Source organism: Cottoperca gobio, chromosome 14 (genome assembly GCF_900634415.1).
Source record: "Cottoperca gobio chromosome 14, fCotGob3.1, whole genome shotgun sequence".
Lineage (NCBI taxonomy): Eukaryota > Metazoa > Chordata > Actinopteri > Perciformes > Bovichtidae > Cottoperca > Cottoperca gobio.
In genome coordinates, this window is record NC_041368.1 from 19,756,959 (window position 1) to 19,774,995 (window position 18,037).

Genomic DNA, 18,037 nt, shown 5'->3' on the forward strand with positions numbered 1-18,037 from the left:
TGAAGAATAACCTTGGAAAGAGCAGCTGTAGCTGTGACCCTGAGGTAAAACCCTGGCACCAGGTCCCAAACCAGAAACCAAATATTTAAATCAAGCCGTATTAATTCATATTCAACCATATTTCCCGTGCGCGGGGCAGACAGATGGTTGGCAGAGTATGGCTCTTATGGGGCATAGGGACTTTTGGATATGGTGGGAATTGAACCATCAACCTGGAGGTGGAAAGAGGAGCTCCCCGGTGGACGTTGCAGCATTGCAGGCCATCTGTTAGCTCTTGCAGGTAGGCCTCAAAGACAATTGTCTACTCTTAAAATAAATGTGCATTTACTCACTCTTGCATTTTCCATCTTTAATAAGTGAACGATAACAAGCATTGCTGTCCATTTACTTTCACTTTTGTTTTTTGTGTGTATAAAATTGTCCTTTATCCTCCTTGAGGCGTTGTTTTGGAATAAGGAGCATGTCTAAAAGTCAAATGCGACCAAGGGACAGTCGTTGATTTAGAACAGTGGAATGAAGCTAGTGGGGAAAAGTTAACTTCCTGCCCTGCACACTACAGGATGAACTCCCTAACCAACAATGCTATGGAGCTCTTGGCTTCTTTAGAGATTTGGTACCTGGCCAATGGGTTTTATAGGTTTCTCTGGAGGCATAGGGATTAAGCTAACAGTCCATCCCGAGTTCAGGCGCAGGTTCACTCTTGTTTTCATAAATTACGTTGGACAAGCTCTTTAGAGGAGCAGTCACTCAGCTCTGCACCGGGTACATTTCATTTGGCTTAACATATAAGAACAGACAAAGCAAGAATAAGATTTCTTTGTCTCCAATAATAAATGACTAACATAATAGCATCTGCATGTAAATGTAATGATTTAGTGCATTTGACTGGCCTCCTGCCTGGAACTGCAGCTCAAATGGAACTGACATGCAGGGATAAATACTCCTTTTGTATTAACCTGCGTACGTTTGTTTTCTTCTTTTGCTTCATCTCTGATTAATTGAGTCTTGTGTCTCATGTATTCATCAGGCCAACACTGTGCAGAACAAGACAAAGGCTAAAAAAAGTGCAGCGATATCTTTTATTGTTCCCAACAAAAAAAAGTCCATATTGTCAGAGGCTGACATAGAGGTTGTTAAAAAATCTTGCACAAAAGTGGCCTTCAATTTACAACTTTGTTGGAAAATGATTGCAGGGTTGCAGGAAAGAACGGCGGTGCAATCACTGAGACAATAACATCTCGCCTTTCCTCTCGCCCTCTGCCACTGACATATCTTCCAAGGCTTTTGAGAAGCCCGTTCATTCAGAATGCAGGATGTGCCCTTTCAGTCCAAATCCCCTTGGTCTCAGACTGAGTTTGAGCAAGGAGGACATTTCCTAGAGTCGAGGGACATCCGATCTGTCCAAGAACCCCCGCACTTTACACTGCTGTAGACGAATACCAGAGACAGAAAAGGAGGAAAGAAATGCAGAGGTCCAGGATATATATATAAATAAATAAAGAGATGAAAGAAAGGAGGGGAGAGAGAATAATAGGAGAAAAAGAGGGTGACTGACAGGAGAGGACAAGGACAAGAGTTGGAGTAAAGTGAACGTCTTGCGAGCCAGCTTCAGGTAAGCGAGAGAGAAAGCCATAACAAAAACAGTCTGTTGCCTTGACAGCCGAGGACAAAAGCTCACTGGAGGGTCTGCGCTTTAAGACAGCTGTAAACAAACACAGAGAATAGCGACAAGCCCAGGTTGACCTGACTTACATCAATCTGCAAACGCTCACAAACAGGCTGAGGAGGGAGGAAGGGTTGTGGCAGATAAGGACGTTCAAATATCTGAATGTCGTCAGTTTTCTATTGAGATTCTGCTGACACTGACTAATGGATTCTATTATTCATCAGCTCTGTGCACTATTACCTTTGAGAGCAGCTAAATACTCAAATAAATGGCTGAAAACATATGTACCTTAAAAAAAACTCAAGTTTAATCTGTGTAAGTGTACTTAAGTTCTTCTTGATTGTGCTGTGTAAGGTGTATTTGTTGAGTGAAATAAAATCTACACACTCTTTAAAAATAAAAATCGGGATATTAACATTGTTAAGATTCCTCAATGAAACATTAGTTGTGTGGCCAGCAGCACCCATTGATCATACCAGCTCATTAACTGGTACTAGCTCATTAGTTTGTAGCTAATGGACCTCACCAGTTCCCCCGATGAATGCCAACAATGCTAAGGACCACTCCCAACCCGTACACACACGTACACACACGTACACACACATGTGTGAAGGAAACTGCAGCACCCTGTGAAGAAGAGTCAGGACTGAAGAGTAATATCAAAAGGTTCTTGGATTTAGTACGACTTTCTGTGTAAAGAGGGGAGATTAGGAGGTTAGAGGGATTACAATGATGAGATGACAGCCTTGTCATGTACCATTTTATGGATTATTGATCCACAGCCATTTAAATACCCTACACTCGAGAGTGGTTTCATTTCAAAGCACACTGAGCTATTGAACGCTCAGAAATGTCACGTAAAAGGTGAGGCCGCTACGAGAGGAGAGAGCAAAATATAAAATGACTGTTGGCAATAAGTGCACCCGCAGAATAAGCTTTCTAGTTTGCTGACATTAAAAGCAACCGCCAGTAAGAAGTGCAAGGGTCAGAGACACACAAATAAAACTGATTTTAAATGAATGAATTTACATTTATAAAGGACACAATCAAGTGTTTCCAGAGCTTTGCCCTGTTTTGGGTGATATGTATGTTTACATATCGCCATCGTTTGAGAGGATTGGTAGGAAATTGGACATTTCCTGATGTGAATAATTTCCTACAGTCGTCCCACGCACAAGGATTCCTGACATTCCTGTTTACAGAAATCCTAAATCGAGCATTAAGTCTGACATCATCTGCATAACAAGCCAGTATGCTCAAAGTCATACTCTCTCAATTTCCCTGGCACTCTTTGCTGCATACTACCTATGGAAACATCCCAAAGGAAAATACCTGCGAAAATGATCCACTATAAAGCCAGAGACTCTGACAATGTTGCAGCTTTTATACCTGCAGAACAGGTATAGACAGAGCTTGAAAGGTTAGGTTAATTTCCTGCATGTGACCTTTCATCCGCAGCAGGAAGTACAGAGGGAGACGGATCACCAGGATGCACAACTGATGCACAATAATTAGCGAGATACAGAGGATTACAAGGATGGAGGGCAAAGGGTTGACAGATATGCTACAGGTGGACAGAATTGGAGCAAATCAAAGAGGGGACGATCTACCATCGTTAAAACACTTTTGCCACAGACCACATGTCGCAGTGCAGTGGTAGACGCGCTGCAATGCACAGTAGGGGTTTGTCACTGGATTGAGCAGGCTTCATTAATTTTATATATTAATGGTGGCATGGGTAAGAAAAACTTTTTTGTTTCATTCATCAAAAGCTTTTTCTTTCTTTCTTTTTTTACTGACTGTAAAAGCTAGAGGATATTCCAAAAAATTTAATTGTGAGACAAGAGGCAGCCGAACAAACTGATGAAGCATTTCACTTTTACAGCCTGGGCTCTGTATATTTTAGATTGTAACGATGTTCAACTTCATGTAATTAAAAAACCTTAAAATACGTCAAACTGGGGGAAAGAATGAAAACTTAGAAAAACTTGAGGTTTCATAGAACTGAAAGAGATCATCAATATGTCATGATTTTAATGTTGGTTGGCTCATTGGCACAAACATGTAGAGACAAATGTGTCAGTTGTGAGTGCAGACCTACAAAAATGTAAATGTAAATGTAAAAAAACTAAGGGAGAATTCTTGAAACAAGCAATGAAGTTCCCACCTGGTAAATATCTGATAGGCTGCTACTCCCCGAGTCGCTGGCGATGCTGCATCCCGATTGGCTGGGAGGCATGTGCATCACCTGCTGATGGGCGTGGTCTGTTAGGTGCATCTTATTGAGGTCAGCAGGAAGCTGTTCAGACAGACAGGAAGTGGTAGAGAGACAGGAGGAGAAAAACAGAGAGAATGATATAAGTTCAACTAAGACACAGACACACACACACACACAAAGCTGGTTTGGTACTCCAACATGAAGAGGACGGAGGTGAAGACACTTTCAGACGGATGTATACTACAGTATGATCCAGGGCTGAAGCTTGATATCATTTCTGATAGACAAAAGGAGGGTTTTGTTCTTAATAGGATGACACAGCGGGCTTTCGTTTGCGCAGACAGCTTACATGTTATGTGTTTGCACTGAATAAAATAGACAAACATATATATCATACAAGAACTCTCAAACCCGTTCGGATCAAGATCCATTTTCATTTTGACAACTGAATAAGAAAATACTTCAAGATGGCCACAAAGAAAATTAATTCCTTCCGTACACAAATCTGTTCATGGGCAGTCAGTTTGTTTACTTCAGGATAAGAAGACAATTTGCACGAGGCGACGTTTGAGCATCAACACAAACACAATTCATTTGTTTATATTTTGTTATCACTTTTGGTTTTATAGAAAATTGCACACTCCAAAATGTGAACGGCTTCGAGCTCATTCTCAAATAAAGCCCTCAGATTCATAAAGAGATGAAGTTGTCAGTCAAGCAGCCATGTGACTTCTGAGATCTGAGAGGGGGGGAGGCCAACTTGTAAACTTTCACTAAGACATAGAACCAGTGACACCAGAACAATTACTGCACACGCCAACAGACCACACATAACCTCAATAATGTAATCTTAACTCATTTCAAAGTCCAGTTCAAAAAGATAAAGCTAGGTTACTCATTAGAATGATTATGGCTAATAAAAGCAACTTTTTGTGAAGAAGATACTTGATAGTTGTTAGATCACTGTAAGTGGTTGCAAAGACGTTGCTAGGTTGTTACAGTTATTTTTAGTTGTATTTGTGTGTTTGAGTGAATTGAAAAAGGATATAAAAAGAGAGCGAGAGAGATGGAGAGAGACTTGGTTTGAATGTTTCAGCACCATGGAGAGAGAGAGAGAGAGAGAGAGAGAGAGAGAGAGAGAGAGAGAGAGAGAGAGAGAGAGAGAGACAGGGCATCACTCACTATTATGAATCCCCAAATACACAGCACAGGACACCCTAAGGCGAAAGGAAAACTAAAAGAAAGAGTTATAGGGATGGCCTACAAAGTGAGGCGGCTTGGTTTTCATCTCTATTTCCATGGCAGGTGGACAAAGGAGGCAAACCTCTAATTCTCAAGTCTTACCAATTTGCATCGGGGCAGTGTCAGGGTGAGAGAAGATGTCCTCCTGCGACACCGCGCAAGCCTACAGCACACTTCCTCCATCGCCTCATCAGACAGCGTTCGCCATTCCATGCGCTCACGCCAACACTCCCGCACGCACGCCAAGTCAAACTGAAGCTTGGAAGCTAGCCGAGGTTGCGAGGAACTGCGGTGCCAACATGCAATATTAAAGACGTAGAGTCTGGGGGTGCTGCCCCCTTAGTGCTCTCTTCTAATAGGCCTGTTGTACTGTACGACCCCATCAGCACTTAACTCCCCGCCCCCCACTCCCCTGTTCCCCAAACCCACAGGGAAACACAGCATTAAGGGGTGGAGTTTAAGAAGTTCAATGTAAGGAATTAATGTAAACTGAATATACACACAAGCGTTGCCAATTTTAAAGTAGTACATACAGAGTGTGCTACATATACACTACCTTTACTTTGGACCATGTTATTGCTACAGTCTGGGGCAACGTAGTGCATAGAAATGAGACTCAAGCCTATAAGATGTGATATGTGAAGCTACACACTGCGGTGAAAGCAAAAGCAATTCAGAGATTGACTTGTTATGGACAAACTGATTATGTATTTATACCATCAGCTGCCATGTCATTTACGGTACATTCTGTTTTGACCAAACCCTGGCCATGGGAGGAAATTAAGAAGAGGAGCCGTAATCCAATCGCTGAGGATTCATTTGGACTCATTTCATTACACGACTGAATTTATGACTTTGTTTAGTCTGGCAGAACAGCCCGACAGACTCACTCGCACAGACGCGACATCGGGAAATGCTTCACTGTAGAAACTACAGTAAGTTTAGCATCTATGAACTTGAAACACTATCTGCATCTACTGCCTTCTTTAGCCCACAGCAACATCCACACACACAGACACACACAGACACACACAGACACACACCTCTGGCATTAGATTTAGTTTGACTAAGTATTTAAGTGAAATCCATTTCCCATTAGGTAGGGCAATGTAATGAATTGTGCGTATCACTTATTGGAGCGCAGGCAACACCTAATCCCAGACTGCTATTGACTAAATCACACATATACACCAACAGAATCCTTTACACTCGTCCCTAGTGCTTACTGTTGACCAACACTCATCACAACTAGTTTGTTGTGTTTGTCTGTGAATAGGAAGAGGCAGAAAAAGCGAGAGGCGGGGGGGGGGGGGGGGGGGAGACAGAGAGTGATTGCTAATTTCTTCGCAGGTAAATACATATTGATTTCTGTGTGATGGAGCAGTTCTACACCGGCGATGATGAAGCTCCTACCGTGCATCCATTTAATACATTCACCCCCGAATTCACATATAGAGAGACAGAAATGAATGTGTCAAACTGCTGGGTCGATCAGGACTCAGGGAAGAGAAGCACACACACAGAGAGGGTACTGAAAGGATGAACACATGGCACATGATTGGACAGACAGACCTTCTAATCGCCAAGATCATAGAGAAAACGAAGAACTTTGGAAATCCCGCAGCAACATTTCTATCGGCTGAATGTTGCTGAAACTGATATTTGGTAACCAAAGAGGTACTGTAAGAAAGAGGGTACTCAGGAGGTAATGGAAAGGTTTGACATTTTGGGAAATACACTTAAGCCCTTTTCAGACGTATAAAATGCAACATTGACGGCTCCATCTAGCTGATAAAGTATTGGCTTTTTGTCATTCAGACAGGTAGTGACTTTTACATTAATGTTCCTAATGGCTTCATTCAAATATGAAAGCACATAAATGGAGAAGAAAAAAAGAAGCCCCGTGCTTGTGCAACATTTGACGCCTGGAGAGAGAGAGAGACACAAAAGTGGTGAGTTCAAAGTAGCCAGGAAGAATAATGTTCTCTCACCGGCTGCATGGATGATTGTTGGATGATTGTTGGATGTGTTTTCTATATACAATAAGGTTACGGTTAGATACGAGAGAGGACGATCCTTAAAAGTGTGCGTTTTTGGAGATACTAGGGAATGAAATAGGGCAAAGACAGAGTGTTTGAGAAAGGGAAGGATGGAACAGGGAAGTCGGGTGAGGGAGTGATGGGAGAAGTGAATAATTGTGGCGGTCTCGTGGCTCATATTCACACCACAGTCTTAATCCTGCTCTAATCCTCCTCTTTCCCTCTGAGTCGTGGTGGTGTGGGGAGGGTGTGGGGCGCAGTGGCGTGGGGGTTTAGGGGGCGGTGGGGGGGGGTCTCCCATTCTCCTCATGCATTAAGGATGAGAGTTATGAGATTAAATATAAATGTGGAAGGTTCCTTCAGCTGTACAAATCTATCATGTCAACGAGAGGGCACAATCGTGGCGGGATCAAGCAGCCTGTAAATGTTATGTCGCAGTCAAACATACTGAGCCTTTGCAACAGCAATCACTCAAGTAATCTGGTCAACTCCAGAGATATGAACTCTATTAGAATAATGGTGAGAAAAGATTAAATACAAGAAAGATGCAACATCCAAAGGGGGCGAAAATCCACAAGGAACCGGCCTGGAGCCGTCAGAGGAACATCAAGATGTTCCCTAGTGTGGCGACTTATAAATGAATAATTGGCTAATGGAGGTTAACAAAGAAAACAACTGGTAGGGTTGGGCAATATTTAGTAATATAATCCCTATATGTTAATAATACTGTTGTCAATGATGTGTGCTTAGATGTATTTGTTCATTCAGGTATCAAATCTAAAAAAAGGGCACATTTAATATGATTTCTCATTTGTGTGTTTTCACTGTGTTGTCCGAGACCAACAAGCTAACACAATGCCATATAGTTAATGGAAGTTCACCGCTAAAATAAGGATCTTGCCCTCGACCTATCCATCAATTATGGAGAGCAGCACATTAACCGACATACAAACGGCCACTCTGCAGTTTTTTGGGTCATTTTATGACATTTGTTTTTCTGCAGACCGACGCAAAACAAGCCAGTCAAGACATATTAGGGAGGTATCTTCTCTTACCTTCTATAAAACCTAACTCTGTTTCACTTACTGCATCCAATTTTAACAATGAGATTAACTAGCTGTGGGCCTGAGTGCTCTGCTCCCGCTATTTCCTCAGTGACAAAATGTGCTATAAAGCCCAGACTAGCCATTTGGACACACAGACAAGAGACCGAGTTTCCCAAAGGCATTTTAGAGCTAAGACAATCTTTGCTACCTTGTAGTTCAATACCACAGAGATGTTTTGGGAAACCTTGAAGACATTAATGGATGAAGGCTGGTCTGTCCAGAACTGTAGTCTGGAATCGGTTGGTTAAGGGTCCCAGAAGGGGACAACAGTGCTGCTACCTCACCTTGAATTATGTTTTACATTAACTATCAGTTAATAGTTTTTGTGACCCAATATTGTTGAAGCGTAGGCTCCATTAGGATGCAGAGAAAGCATTAATGGCAAAACACACGTGAGACTTCACTACACCACTGCTAATCAGAGACAAAGAGAGACATCTACGCAGGCAGATACCTAGACAGTGACAGAAATAGAGACCAGTTAGAGACCAGAGGAGGATAAGTAAGAAGATTTATCAGAAGAGATGGAGCGTGACAGAGACGTAAGCACCGACATTCACAATGAGACAAAGAGGAGCCGAAGAAAGAGAGAGAACAACACATTAAGATGAATAATAAAGAGGACAAATGGCTTGGCTAAGTAATTAAAGAAAATGTGATGAGGCTGATGAATCCTGATGAGGATGATAATTAAAGCGGGTTCAACAAACAATGACACAAACAAAGCTTCCATGAATATTTAAAGGCAGTGTTGTTGTGTTTGGCAGGAGAAAACTAAATGACAGTATCATAGATAAAGAAGTATTGTTCGTCAACGAATGATAAAGTGTAGTCAGGCAAGAATATGTGAAGGTTGATCACAGAGATATCTTTAGTTGTGCACTACTATACTGAAGGATGAACAGCGGAAATAAGGTGGAAGAAATGAGAGAAACAAGTCAATCAAAAAACACACAAACGCAATTCCTTTGGGAAAATAAGGGATTATGATGGTACAGATACAAAAGGGCTCGCGCTGACTCATTCAATTACTCGCCCCCAAAAAGAATATCCTAAAACGATAAGTTGCCAGGTCATTTCTACTGACGTATAATGTGCATAGGGAATAATACCAATTAAGTGTATAACTCTATTGGCTTCACTGCTCATAACCCTGCAGCTGAGTAAACACAATGCAGGCATGGACAGTGAGGTCACTGGTGGGGTATCTGACATGAGCACGGCCGGCCTGTAGAGGTCAGCAGTGACAAACTGCCTCGACATGACTCGAGTGGTAGGCAGAGCAATACAATCCAAACTAAATGAGCATGTTGCACTATGCAAGTGTGTGAGGTGTGAAGTGTTAAAGAGCAAGAGTTTTCCAGCAACAGCTTTTTAATTTGTAACTTCATAAATAAAAAAGGTGTTCATGAGAACCATGCAATGCCTTCCCACTGCGCATTTATAGCAATAATTACACATTGAAACAGGAAACCCGAGCGGTTAGCATATGCCTTCACTCATAACAGCTGTCGCCATGTGTTGAGTTAGCTTTCAGAGCAGGTTGCTACACCACAGACAGCAGCAGTCCACCTTCGCGCAGAAGTCACAATGGAGTCTCAAAGCACAAACGTTGCATCCTTCCTTTGATGCAAAACTTAACTTGATGTCTGAATTTGATTTCCGCTGGTTTTCTCATTTGTCTGAGGTGCTTTGCATCGTCTCTTTCCGCCCGATCTCACCTCTTCGCTTAGATCGTCTTGGTTATTAACTCGGTCTGCAGTCGATCTCCGTGTCCAATGGTTCACTCCCTCAATACAGCCTCAGCTCTCCAGTGTCCCTGTCACTACACCAGCTTTACTTTCTGTCACCTTCTCTTTCGGCCTTCATCCCTTTCTCTCTATTCTTGCATTTCTTTCCCGACTACATCAAACATCCATTTCTGCCCCCCCCCCACACGCAATCCTGGATCAAAGGGAGCAAGTTGGCAAAGTGAAATGACTGCAAGTAGCCTCATCAGAGACTAGCCAGGTGAGAATATTGGCACTGCTGTCTGGAACGGGAAACACACACACACACACAGACACACAGACACACAGACACACACACACACACCCATTTTGAAGCTCCAGATTTAGCTCTGTGGCGGTACAGAAAGCTTTGATCAATCGAGGGCACTCTTGGCTTGGCTAATGTCATAAGAGGGTGACGATGTCGGGAAACACACATTCATGATACAGAAAGGAAAACATATAATCACGCAGGTACACACTCACATTTATGCCTCCGACAAAAACATCCACAAATAAATACACAACAAAAACATCCAGGCATCCTACACACAGACAGAGTATAATATACGTGAACTGCATGAGTCAATGGGCTTCAGTCAGTAAAACATCCACTAAGCTTACTGAATAGGAGCAGCACACAGCAATGCTCCACCCTATTACTGGCAAGTCCACAGACGGTTGGATTAAGATACAGTGAAGGGAGGCAGATGGAGATGGGGAGAAACTAGAGGGACCAGAAGTGAATATGACTGAGATGGAGAGAGTGTAAGAGGAGACAGTGAGGGAGGCAGAGTGAAGCATATGAGAGCAAAGGTAGGGGAAGTGGGGAATAGCGTATAATAAAGATAGGACTGACAACGAGAGGTGGAATGCGGGTGAAGTGAAAGGGAGGGACCCGATGAAGATAAAAAGTCTCAAATATTCGCTTAAGAATCCAATTCTACCTTAGTCCAGACTACCATATCTCTGGCTACATGGCAGTGTGACTGTGTGTGTGACTGTGTGTGTGTGTGTGTGTGTGTGTGTGTGTGTGTGTGTGTGTGTGTGTACCAGCTGGGAAAAGGGGAGATGTAATGAATTGAGGCTAGAATTGGAGGTGACAACTGCAAAGGCAGGGAAAAGGAAGGAGAATGAGACACTGAGACACACACACACACACACACACACACACACACACACACACACACACACACACACACACACACACACACACCTCACTACATCCATGTCCAACCAGCTCTACTTTCACTGAAAACCTTGAACAAAATACAAATTTATTTCTGCACTCATACCGGACTGCAAACCACTTTCCTAAAGAATAAAGCCTTGATGATGCATTGAGAAGAATTATTCTATTAGTTAGTTCAGGGAGCACAAGGTCAATGTGGTGCTTCTGCTTCTTTGTAAAGATCCTTGTCCTCGTCATGAGAAGCACTACATGGTTAAAGAACGTCTCCCGTGCTTCTGCAGGAAGCTTGGTGACGTCATCAGGGCGATCTCAGTTGATAACAGAACGTCTGTGTTACAAACTGAGGTTATGGAGTTTGAAATGTGAGGTACACCAGGCAGAGAGAGTCGCTATCAGGTTGCATTATGTGAAGTGACAAAAAGGGAAAACATAACTGTGGTAGCTTTCTCTGCAACATACGCTTCCAAATTGTTTTGGAAGAGAAAATGAGACAGCGATGGTTGGAGCCTGAAAGTGTGGCAGCTCTAAAAGGAATAATTTTTTGCCAACATAAGGAGATTCGGCACAGCAACACATTACCTGGAAATCTGTCTGAAACTCATTTTAATCTCAGTTATGGAAAACAACTGAATCCTGTGATTTGGCAGGCACTAGTTCGCGAGGTACAAGGTTCAACAATAATTGGATGGCAAGTTTTTTAGCCTGGATAGGCAGTGGGCTGGCAAAGGCTTTACCGTTGATAAACAGCCATTAGTTGGCAGTTTCAACACTTGCGTCGTGCCAGTATTGTGACGGACGGGATGCTGAATGGCCCCTGTCACCAGTACTGCCGAAGACCTGTGACTTTAGCCCCAGTTGTCTGAGAGTGATGAAGGAGAGAGATGCAGAGAAGACAGACACGCGGGGAGGAAGGAAAGAGAAACAACAGGAAGTAAATAGACATGGAATGAAAGAGGGAAAAGAGAGACCGTGCGTGCATGTGTGTGGGGTTTCTTTGCCCTCGTTTAATGTTTAATGAATCATCCACACGTTTTAAAATGCTGTTCACATTACTGTATCACCAAAGAAAGGGATTAACCCTGGAACAATGGACAACTGTGTGTGTGTGTGTGTGTGTGTGTGTGTGTGTGTGTGTGTGTGTGTGTGTGTGTGTGTGTCATAGTGGAAAAGCCCACTGAATCATAATATATGACTGGAAATGACACTGAATGTGTACATTTCCACAGAAAAATGACAAATCTTGAAATAAGTCGAGACATTCAAAACAGGAAACCAGTTCCAAGTAAAGTCCTATACCTTCCGCCACAAGCTCTCTAAACAATTCATTATGTTGTTTGTCTGCTGGCGTACACTGCCAAATGTACCTTTACCTCATGCTTGTACAACATGATTGTGAAGCGAAGTGATCGTTAAATAGATTGTACAGAAAACATGCTAATGTAATAACGCGAAACATTAAATAATGTCTCAGCCTGCCTGCAGTCATCAGAATAATCTATCCCAGTCTGGATTTCTGTGGTGAGTAATGGCTTGAAATTGGCTGCATGCTCATTCATCCCTCTCAGTCTTTACCACTCATTCAGTTTTCTGGTGGCTTATACAGTGAATAAGGTAATTAGCATGGGTCAGCACCCGTGCAGAGTCAAGTATTCTTCTCTGGAGGACTGGAGGTATTACAGCCAGGCTTTCGCGGAAATTCCTTCCAGTTGGCATCTAGAGAGAGTGTTAGTGTGTGGCAGCGGGTAGCAGACGCTAGTTGCTGCCAAACAGTGTTAGATGTTTCTGAAAGGAGTATTCGACCTGTCGCAGCCCCTCTGCCCTCCTCCTCTACTTGTTTTAATGCCTCTGTGAGGACATTTTCAAGCCCATCAGCAGTGAAAAACTAAATATTGTCCACATTGTCTTATGGTCATACCTCCTCCATCTTTTCCTCCAGGTGCATTTAAAAAATGGGATTTATTTGATGTTATTTCAGCCGATTCTTGCCTTCCACCTCCTCTATGTTCTGCAACCCCTCTTTTATCTTCCCGGCTCCGATAAATAATCTATATGTGTGTGTTTGATGGGGTTGATTTAATGTTAATTAAAATGATGGCACCCACAACTACAGAACTGGATGATGAATGTGTCCATCTGGTCCAATCAAATGTGTGTATGTAGGGTTTCTAATACCGTGAACTGGGTTGTTGTACACTACCAACTCTTTCTTTTGTTCTGTGTGTGTGTGTGTGTGTGTGTGTGTGTGTGTGTGTGTGTGTGTGTGTGTGTGTGTGTGTGTGTGTGTGTGTGTGTGTGTGTGTGTGTGTGTATGTGTGTGTGTGTGCTACAGGAAACTGCAAGGCGTCTCTGTCTGGGCCCCCGAGGAAGGTGGGCCACGGCCAGGTCTGCCGGATACAGGAGGGAAGGCTAAACACTTGGCTTTCATACCGACACCACTACTTGTGCATGCACACACATGCATGAGCACAGACAGGCTACATACACACACACACACACACACACACACACACACACCTTAGTACCTCCTGGCTCCCCTCTGTTAACAGATGCTTCCTGCCCTGCAGCCCAGCCCACACTATTTCACACATACAGAAAACACAAGCGCACACACACACACACACACACATGCAGCACGTCCCTGGCACCCCTACAGGTTAACCCAGAGGCCGGGTGTTAGGGGCGGTCCCACCCGTTGGTTCTCCCCGTGGTGTTTTGGTTTGTGCTCCATTCACGTCAGCTCAGACAGACCTCGCTACAATTTCAGTATCAGACAGGAAATTAACTTTGCTTCCTGAACTCCAACGTTTATCGGACACTTTATTGTTTCTCCTGACAAAAACTATTCCTGAGAACAAATAAAAGTCAGAGCTAGATATGAGCCTAAACTGGTGCTAGCATGGCTGAACAAAGCAATTATTTCCATTATGGTTGGAATTTATAATCATTTGGCTGCTTTTAGTGTGAATGTTCCATGCTGATGCCAAGATGTCTCAGTGTGACAGTCTACAGTTGTTGTATTTAAAAAGGAGTTAAATGTGTTAATGAATATTCAGTGTGAAAATGTGAACGCTGAAATGTGGTTATAATAATAATAATAGTTGAAAGCAGAGAAAAAACTGGAATTCAAACCCAAAGAAAGACCAGAATGACTTTTCTCTCCACTGAAGCAAGTCAAAGTGTTATTGTAAGAATGTGCAAACTGCCCTTTAGACACGACACATGGCTTCAGGGGTCGGTTGGTCATTTGGCATATAAAAAAAAAAAAGAACAATTTATTATTTAATCAATAGCATTTAGTGTTTTTTGCAATGCCAAACGGACCAACAAACATCTTCTTGCCTGATAACCTTTGTTTTCATATCACACATTGTCTGCTTCTCCCACACACACTTTCTCCTTCTCTTTGTTTTTCTCACAAATTCACAAACACCCACAGAGCGATCGCCATCCATCCCATCTTGTATTTATAAATGCCCTTGAAAATTATCCAGTAAAGGCTCTCTGCAGGCAGAAACGGGGAGGTGGATCAATATCAGTGAGATAATGGGAGCAAGTGAAATTGGGGGGGGGGGGGGGGGGGGGGGGGGGGGTGTGTCTGAGTGTGGGTTGAAATATCAGCACTAGGGTGTGTGTGTGTATATGGGTGGGGGTTGCAGCTCATATCTGACTGAGCTCTGCATGCATAAAGTGTGGGGGAGTAATTTATGTGTTTGTGCACATGCATTATATGCATGTGGGTATTATGTTATGACCATAGCAGAGTGCCAGTATGTAGGCCTGTGTGTGTGTGTGTGTGTGTGTGTGTGTGTGTGTGTGTGTGTGTGTGTGTGTGTGTGTGTGTGTGTGTGTGTGTGTGTGTGTGTGTGTGTGTGTGTGTGTATATTTGTGGGTGTTAAACCGCATCTGAGTGACATGCCAGCAACATCATAGGTCACATGCATGGGTGTATATAATTGTAAAGACAATGAATGTGTGTGTGTGTGTGTGTGTGTTGGTTTGTGCACAAAGGCTAGAGTGCATCTCCACACGAGCAGTCTCACTTTCAGTCCATTTAGCCCAGTAATGTTAACCAGCTTGGGCATGTTAATGCTTCCAGGGCCTGAGTGGGCTTTTCTCTCTGAAATGTCAGCCTATCATAGCTAATGAACAGCAATAAGACCATTCGGGACAACACACTGGTTCTTGTGTGTCATTGTACCCGGTGAAGCAATCAAATAACACTGCATTCTTCTTTTCCTAGTTTGACATCAAAAAGGGGTTAAACCTGTGACTTTTGTCTGCACCATAGCTGGTATTGAAATTGTTGATATTTAAATAAGAAAAGCGCATCGAAAGGAGGGAAAGAAATGTAACAACAATGCATGTTTTTGTTGAGAAGGATTGAATAGTAATTTATGACTTATGGGAGGTGAGTTGGGCATGGCCTGGCCTAATGCAACCCATATCGATCTTTATCACCCCGACTTCCTGTGCATATGATATCCTAGACCTCCCTCGGCAGGCTAAAAGCCCTCTCTCTGTTGTTGCCTCTCTCTTTCTCTCTCTCTCTGTTTTCAGTCTTGGTCTCTCACTCATTTACTCTCTCTCTCCTCGTGCTCTTATCTGGACACCCTCCCTCCCCCCCCCATCTCTCTGGACTCAAAGGCCACATTACCTTGACACCCTGTGTGATTTCTGTCAGTCCGTCGCTCGTCTGTGGGCTTGAGGTCAGAGTAAATCGGCCAAGGCCAATGTTAAGAGGCTTTGGCATTATATCACCTGGCAAAGGTCATCCTCTTAGTGTACAGAAAGGTTCTGTCGACATATTCAGGTACCAGGGGAGCCACGGTGCAACTATCTAATACTCTTTCAATGGGGCTGCAGTTTCTATCTGCTGATCTGATGATGCAGAGGATTACAGTACAAAGCCCATTTTATGACCGACAGCTACTCTGACTGGCAGGAAATGCAGTGTCTCAAATATGGAGATTTCCTGGTTCTCTCTGTTTTATATAAAGGTTACTTTTATGGTCTCCAATGGGGGAAAAAATGTCTTGGAGAAAGGGAAATTGCTGCATCAAGACCAGACACGAGAGGAAAAAACACATTAAACAAGAAGATATATGCAAACATAAGCCTGAGAGATCTTATTAAACTGAATATATTTGGGTTTTGGACGGACAAAACAAGACTATTTGATGACACACAGCAATTACCACGAGTGCACCGGCCTCTGACGGCATTTAAATGTCACCTTCTTGTTTTTGTTCCACTTTATATGGACCACTGGTCAAAGTAATGAGAAACAAATATGTTTTCCAAGTTGAGAAAACATTTAAATGCTTTAGATTTTTCGTTTATGTGAATGGTATGATTACTGTTTACTAAAGCCTTGGTTACAAAACTAAACAAATCACGTTTCAGATATTTCACTGACAATATACTGACTTATTGCTATATTGTTAAAAACGAATGCAATTCTAAAAGTTAAACCTGGACCTGCTCAGTATGAGAAAAGTCTCTCTAACCACATACCGTATGTGTTGCATGTTATCATCTTTCTTGGTCAGGGTTTCTACCAATTGTTCCTCCAATTAAACTGCAACAATCACTTCATTTCATCGTGGAATTGAAATCAGTTTGGTAATTACTCGAGGTGTTATCTTCCTCCGTCATAGTGACATCTGAACATGTACCTTGTTGAAGAAAAAAAGCGAAGCTTTGAGGCGCTCAGTTCCTGATCAGACTCATAGAGCTGTCTGGGCATAAAGCCACAGCACTGAGAAAAAGGGTCAATACACTGAAGAATAATTAATCTCCTTCCTCCACTCGATAGAGGTTCGGCAGTTGAATGTTGCCATCTATCCTATCTGATCTGATGATGAATGCTAAGCTACCTTCAATCAAATATAGCATTGGACAGAAGTCGGACGACACCAAACAGAAGATCAGTAAAGTCTTCTTTCAAATGTCTCCTCTCATCCAAATCCACTTTGCACCCTATAACAATGACCTGTTAGAAACCAACCAATTAACGGGCTCCTTCTTGTATTATTGAATACCGTGTTTTCCAGTTCTTATTATTTGTAGATGCAGGTTAGGAGCGGAACTTATTTAGATATGCCAGGCGCTTTGTTCGTCTACCTGTCCATCTGTCTGACCTGCCTTGCCCTTCCTGCCTTGGCACTAAATCCATCATCCCACTGTAGCTCTCCTCTACCAATGCATCCGTAGCCCAATTACTATTCAATGCAGCACGGAGTCCACACAAACTGATTATGCCAGTGTTCAGGAAGGCCCATTGATTGCTGAGGGAAGCAAAGGCAGCAGCCTGGGTCAACCCGAGACCGGGCCTGCTGCACTTTGCCAAGGAGGTCTGCAGCCGAGAAGGGTGGCATTTCTAATCTAAGTTATGTGCTTGTGTTGAGCACAAACCTTTCTATTAGCAGAGCATAACACTTCCTGTTTTCTTTTACAAGCAAACGCTTATCTAGTTAGAAATGACTAATGTTCATAGCACATATGAAAGCGAGCTTTTCCCACAAGCTTTAATAATCAATTTCACTCCTTCCACTGTATCTTGGAGGCAGTTGGAAAGCATTGATTACTCAAAAGTTGCACTGTCATTTGGTGCCATCATCATGCAAAGTAGACAACTTTAAAGCAACGCTTAGATGTGCTTTCAAGTTCATTGTTAGACAACACTCCAGAGAAGCTACAGAGAAAGGGATGAAAAGGAAATACAAGGCATCTGGAAGGGTAATAAGTAATGGATGTCATTTGGTGCATAAACAGAGAGCAAAGGTTTGACATGTGAGGATGCAGA

General features: G+C 42.8%; 1 protein-coding gene across 2 annotated transcripts in view; it reads right to left on the bottom strand.

Moving 5' to 3' along the window:
* The window catches only part of rapgef6 (Rap guanine nucleotide exchange factor (GEF) 6), a 103,420-nt gene that overhangs the window by 20,622 nt on the left and 64,761 nt on the right, over window positions 1-18,037 (bottom strand). For both annotated transcript variants that reach the window (XM_029448110.1, XM_029448111.1), the window contains one exon: window positions 3,834-3,965. In XM_029448110.1, the coding sequence (XP_029303970.1) occupies window positions 3,834-3,965 (132 nt within the window). The remainder of the gene's footprint in view (window positions 1-3,833; window positions 3,966-18,037) is intronic.